Below are 6,872 nucleotides of genomic sequence, written 5' to 3' on the forward strand. Positions count from 1 at the left end.
ATGCAGAGCAGAAGAAGCATTAATATGCTTATTCGGATCATGTAAGATCATCTTATGTTATAAATGCCTGTACAAGAGATATGAGTGAAGTGAATGGACATGAGTGAGCTTCAGAGAAAAGCAAGCTTGTAAGATGACTAAAATGGTGTTGTAAAGTCCCATAACATCCTTGGAAGCTCCAATGTGCAATTGAGTTGTACAAGGTAAAAGGTAAAGGTAGTTTATTAAGTCACCAGAGAGAGAGACACCAATTTGGTGTATGAGACTCCCTTTATGCAAGCACTCGGAAAGGGAATCGTTTTTCCATTTACCTTATATTGTTCAAATGAGGTAAGCACTCGGCAAGGGAATCATTTTTCCATTTACCTTATATATTGTTCAAATGAGATAAGCACTTGGCGAGGGAATCATTTTTCCATTTCCCTCATATATAGTGTCTTATCAGTTTTGTAGATATATGCCCTTGACTAGATAAGCTAGAGCAAGAGGAGGATGAGATTTTATTCCTTTGCAGAAAGAGATATCCATGGGTAGGTGGAATCAAGAAGTGAGGAAACACATGACTAATGAAAGAGAGATACCTCAAATTTATGAATACTTGGATACTCCAATGAGGAGAGATTCTTTAAATTGGAGATGGATTGTTAACATACATATATGCATGGCGTATTGTACTCTTACAGCTTTGTTAGGAAAGCATTGAGGTTGTAAAGCCAAGAAACAAAACTAAAAGAAATTGGGGTTATATAAGTCATTTCTAGTCGCCCCAAGATAATGGGATAGCATTTCTATAAATTTCGTAGGAGCTTTACCCATGTTAAATAAGAGGCATCTTCAGGTATGCACTTTCAGTACTTCCGACTCTATTTTTTAATTGATTCATATTTTATTTTGTCACTGTTTCTGGATTGTTTAATCATCCCTACTGGTGACTTAGAAACATTGTCATTCCATCACACATACGTGGCAACCTTGTGTGTCAATGTATTACAATTTGACTCCCCTTTTTTCACATTTCCAATCATTTTGGCTCCTCTTTTCAGACAGTAGTTCGCCTGGTCTTACTCTTTTTGGACACTTTCTTTTCACACACCAACAAGCACTTCAGAGTTTCATGTCCCTTAGTTACTATGACACAGTTTGCATTTATCAAGGCCTTATAAATAATCTTTGTTTTTATACTCTGCCCTGTAGATGTAGAACAAACATTCATTAACAGATTATCACATAATATATAGATTCATATTTTACCATATCCGCATTCAGCTCTCACAGTAAATTGTCTTCTTTTGTATAAAGAGATTATAGTTGGCACTTGGCACGACAGAAAATTGTCTTCTTTTACATAATGAGATTATTTAGCACAACTTGTATGGTAACAAAGAGAGCTTTGTCTGCTGATGAAGCAGTATCAATTGTTGAAAATAATAGTTAGCTCGGATACCTGATCATTGAATTTTAATGTTGTCAATGACAATTAAAATTTATGTGTATTATCTCTCAATTAAATGTGTTATTGAGCTGGACCCAAATGTAACGTGGAAGGCAATTAAATGTGTTATTGGGCTGAACCCAAATGTAACGTGGAAGGCAATTAAATATGTTATTGGGCTGGACCTAAATGTAACGTGGAAGGCAATTACAATAACAATATAATATAATTTAATAAACATGCAAGCCGACTTGAGGATAATTGGCGCCAAAAGGTTGATATAAAACCAACACCAAAATGAAGTCATTTCATCATCAATTAATTGCAAATACAATCTGCTCTCCTACATTAGCGAACTCTTCTTCACTTGTGCGAATTCTGTTAAGGATATTGTTATGCGAAGTTGTCAAGATCTTCAACGAATTTGAAGGCTCTCCTTGTGCGATTCTGCTCCAGCCTATCTCAGACATCTACTGCTGATCTCCTCTTTTAGTCATCTGCTGATTTGAACTGCATTCTTCATTGCTCTGCCAACTTGCTGTTTGGACAGCGATCTGAGATAAGTTCGCTATATTGTAATTGCCTACACTTGAGATAATACATATCATATTTAAGGCTGGGTTTTTCACCTCCAAGAGGGATGCTTTCCCAGGGTATTGGTGTCTTGTGTCTTGAGTTTTATTGCTGTTACTGTTTATTCTCAGTCTGATTATAATCTAATTGCTTAAATTAACATCTGATTGCTTAAAATTAACATCAATCACAAGTTCAATATACATTCCCTTACTTACAGAAAGATGCGGAGTATTGTAAGTAAAATGTGTAGGAATATATATAATTATAATGGTATGCTATTAATTAGAAAATCATTTATCTAGATCCATTAAATGTGAATCATATCTCAGAGTTGTGGATAATGTTAGCTGTATCCCACCATAACAGTTTCCATTAAATGGTTCTCTAGTAGATTTGATTGGTTCCCTTTCTTCTAATAGATGTCCCCTTATGCTTTTTCGCTCTAACATCATTTGACAAGATAAGTTTCGTCTGATGACTCCATGTCATCACAACACAATCCCCAAATTAATGGCCCTCCTAAAAATGCAACATCATGTATTAAAAGATCCCCATTTCTCACAGACAAAGTAGAAAATGCAAAAGAGCTAAATGTGCACGTTACAAGAATGCCTCAAATATAGAAACAAATTGAGAATGCTTAATAATGCAATAAATTGAAATAAACTCAGTGCATGTGCTTTTTATGTCACTCCACATGTGCTTTTTATGTCACTCCGCATGGGCATTAATCTTCAGATGCATAGATTTATTTTTTACTGAAACTTACTTCGTTATAAAATTTAAGCCCAGCTCACAATTTGATGGCAAAACATTAATCATTGCACCTTTCGATCCAGAAATGGCTCCTAATTAGGACACAACTTTAATTAAATACATGTTTATAAATTGCAGGCAGGTTTGGATTTCTAAAAGCAAAATTTATGCATTGTAGACATAAAATAGAACCTAAATTATTCAAAACATAGCAGTTCTGCCTCTTTAAGAAAAGAAAAGACAGTCAAGAATTTTTGAGTGACAGTGTAATGTCCAAATTTATGACAAACACTTTTATCTTTTGTCCAAATTTATGACTCATCCGATTCTCTCATCCTGATGACGGATCATGGAGTGTGATCCAAAAAGTTGATGATAAAAAATCCATATACAATTAAATCCAGAAACATTAAGCAACATTTTCATAGATTGTGAAAATCTGCTATCATTAACTTTATCTTTTGTTAAAATTATATTAATCATATATCTTATGTAACATGTATATTGTTTTTACGCAGCTCGCAAGAACGATTTATTTGAGCTACACATGCAGAACACCACACCTTGAAGTTAATAATAGAAGCCTTACACATGCAGAACACCACACCTTGAAGTTAATAATAGAAGCCTCCTTGGGATCAGACAGCCCCTACAGTTAAATCGAATCACAGATATCTATCCTAGGGCACCATGTAAATTGCAAGGGTCTCCAGAACCTAATGTCAAGTCCGTAATTTAATCATTTAATAACTAATAACAAAAACATTTCAAATCAATTTATGTGTTAGTGTTATCAGATTTCCACAATCCTTGTTAATATTCAGTGATTTGTTTCTGAATTCGATTGTGTATGCCACAAATTCCAACTCGAGTCGAGGACAAATGACACCGAGATGGAATCTTAATTAATAAGTGAGTAATGCCCTAAAAAATGCACCAGAAATTTATAGACTGAAGATGAAGAAATGTTTGATAATAATGGAGGGAAACTGAAACAACCTTCTTCAGAAAGAAATGTTCTCGAAGATAACAAAAACATTTCAAATAAATTTATGTGTGTTAAAATTCTTAGCATGTTTTCCTGAGACTTTTGCCACAAATTCGGACTCAAGTCGAGGGCAATTCACACCGAGATGGACTCTTAATTAATAAGTGATCAATGCCTTAAAAAATCCACCAGAAATTTATAGACTGAAGATGAAAAAATGTTTGATAATAATGGAGGGAAACCAAACCAACCTTCTTCAGAAAGACATGTTCGCGAGGGTGTGCCATCATTATTATCACTACCGTGGGCCTCTGCAACCGCAGCTTTTCTAGGCCGCGCTAAAACCTGCTCAGCACCTCCTTTGTGCTCCGCCATTGCCTTTATTTTCAGTTTAATATTATTATTATTACAACTAAAATTCAAATGAGGGCAGCTTTTATACGCCACCACAACCTGTCGTTGGCGGCGCAGAGGCCGTAGGTTTGGCACCTCCGCTACAGATTTCACGGTGCCCCCAGATTTCAGGCAGGAGACTGCTGCAGAGCCACCAGCAGCGCTCCAAAACGCCGCCATAGTAAACCCCAACGAAATCTTCCGCTACCCAATTTGCCCAAGTTCCTTCACCTAATCCTTATCAAAGACCTAGGTGGACCAATAGAAACAAATTTCACAGAGCTCAACTGTGTCTAATTCATAACCGCCCATTACTTCAGATAACGTGAAATTCGGCGACCGCGAGGGTGTGCAATCTGACGGTCATCCAACTCAAAGCCGCTCATTACTTGAGATGACGTGAAATTCAGTGAAGGCGGACTTCTGCAATCTGACGGTAAATCAGGCTCGCTTCTCGAGGCCTAGAAAACCACAAACCAGATTTATTCCTCGGAAACGATAAGAATTCTTGATTGCTGGCACTTTTCTTTAATTAAGGTTATTCTGTATTGAAAAGAGCGTCAAGGTTTCTGAAGATGTTAATGGAGGAGATAATATTTGCAGGGCGCTAAAACGCTCGTTTCTTTTGTGGTCGTTTTTTTCAGGAAGTTTGTGGGCTTCTTTAAAATTTTAATAATACGTTTTGAAAAAATAAATAAGATTTTTCCTACTATTCTGGTACTCTTGACCAGTGCTTTTGTGACACGTGGACGGAAGTTTTAAGTTGCGTGACTCGCTGCAACCGAGGTACTTAGATTGCCCGAGCCACAACGTTTGCATGATTCAGCCAAATTATTTGTATTGATTACGTTTGCTCTATCGTCATGTTCATCTAAAATGGGAGGGAACAAGAAAAAGATGATCCAAGTACTTTGAAAATGACATTGTCTTAAGCAATTTTGTATGGACTATCAATATATATACATAAGTTAAGAGGAGGAGACAAAAATAAATAGGTGAGGGTGTCTCTTTCGTTACTTTTTGAATAATAGTCATTTTTTATATGTAGATGATCTTATCTTGAGGATAAGAATGTTGTTGAATTTGAGAGTTTTAGAATTGTGAGAGTGATATAAGTGAACAATAAAGTTTATGTTTATCTTGGTTTTGTTGGTCTTTATGTTTATCTTGAGAGTTTTAGAATGTGTTTTTTGGTTTTGTTGGTTGGGGGTTTTTTTGTGGTTATTGTTTTGTCATTAATTTTGGGTTCAATAGACTATTTGGTCTCGTGGACGTCATTAAAAATTTTCATTCATTCATTGGGAAGGAAAAGGGAGCCAAATAAATCTTGTATTTGGAAGAAATATTTTTTATGTGGTGTATGCATATAAGTATGCTAGTCTCAATTTTCATAGCAAGTTTAGGTAGGAGACTTGTAGGACAAAAAGAATATGAGTTCAGTATGGAAGGCTTTATGTCTACTCAAATTGGAAAACCAACAAGAGCTTCTCTTATTTGCTTGTCACACCAATGGTGTTTTATGGATGTGAAATTTGGGGCAACAACACATCAGAATAAAGTGGAGATAAATCACTTGAGGATTCAAAAGTATTTAATCACGTGTAGACTCAAAACTAAAACATTAGTTTCATGTGAGATCTTAATAGCTTAGGCAAGAATTTTATTTAAATTTTGTTGATATCATGAGATAACCCAGTGACTTAGTCCAACGACCCAACCACACCTTGCCTCAGTCTTACTTTTTATCAAGTTTTGGAGTTCAAGAATACCTCAATGGACAACTGAGTGAGCTCAAACAATCTAGCCACCAATAATACCCAGCCAAGGAAAGTTGAACCTTGGACCTACATGGGAAGAACCCAAAGCCTTGGTACAACCATACCAATTGTTTGAGCTATGGGTCGAAGCCCTTAGATAAGAGTTTTCTTATTGGAGTTATTATCTTTGATTTCAATGTTAAGTTACCTAAAGAAAAGAGAGATTGGTTTGGATTTGGATGCTAAGTTACCTAAAGAGATTAGAGAGCATGGATTCTCATCACTACCCAAAATGGCAATGAAGGAAAATTTAAGCAAAAGAACATGTGGGTGTAATAGAATACTAAGTAGATGAGTAAATGAGACATTACCATACAAGGGTGTCCAACCACCAATGAAGAAATTAAAAGATACGTGAAAGAAAAAGTCAAGGCAATCATGTGGGCAAAGTAAGTTGAGTGAAAGAGAGAACATTGTGTTAGAAAATTTGATCCTACTTGCGACCATGAGCAAAAATCATATATAAGAGCAAAGATAAAATAGAAAGAAAAAATGTCGACAACTCAGCTATGAACTAGTCATATCATCTTAAGTGTGAGACTAGAAGGTGCGCAATCCCTGAACAAGATTAAGTAGATGTGATAAGTAATTTTTATACTTTTAGATTAGTTAAAATGAAATGGCACTACATCATGATGTGTTTGGATTACAAGGATATACTAATTTCAAATACACTAATATCATGAAAGTTGACACCTTACCTACCCTACTTGAAGAGAGGAAATTTGAAAAAATAGCAAGCTTTTTTAATCAATAATAATAATAATAATAATAGATAAAGGAAATGGATATCACTCAAGCATAATTTAGGTAACATCCTTCAAAGGGTGTTTGTATGAAAAACATCTTTCTTACTATCCTTTGGTCTCATAGGCTACTTAGTTTTGTGGATGCTATTAAAAGCATTCAT

General features: G+C 35.4%; 1 protein-coding gene across 1 annotated transcript in view; it reads right to left on the reverse strand.

The window, feature by feature from the left end:
• The window catches only part of LOC131078659 (glycerol-3-phosphate acyltransferase ATS12, chloroplastic), a 92,713-nt gene extending 87,894 nt beyond the window's left edge, over nt 1-4,819 (reverse strand). Inside the window, exon 1 of the mRNA XM_058016404.2 lies at nt 4,004-4,819. Within this exon, the coding sequence (XP_057872387.2) occupies nt 4,004-4,325 (322 nt within the window). The 5' untranslated portion in view covers nt 4,326-4,819. The remainder of the gene's footprint in view (nt 1-4,003) is intronic.
• Nucleotides 4,820-6,872: the final 2,053 nt, after the last annotated feature.

This window comes from Cryptomeria japonica, chromosome 2 (assembly GCF_030272615.1).
Source record: "Cryptomeria japonica chromosome 2, Sugi_1.0, whole genome shotgun sequence".
Classification (NCBI taxonomy): Eukaryota; Viridiplantae; Streptophyta; class Pinopsida; order Cupressales; family Cupressaceae; genus Cryptomeria; species Cryptomeria japonica.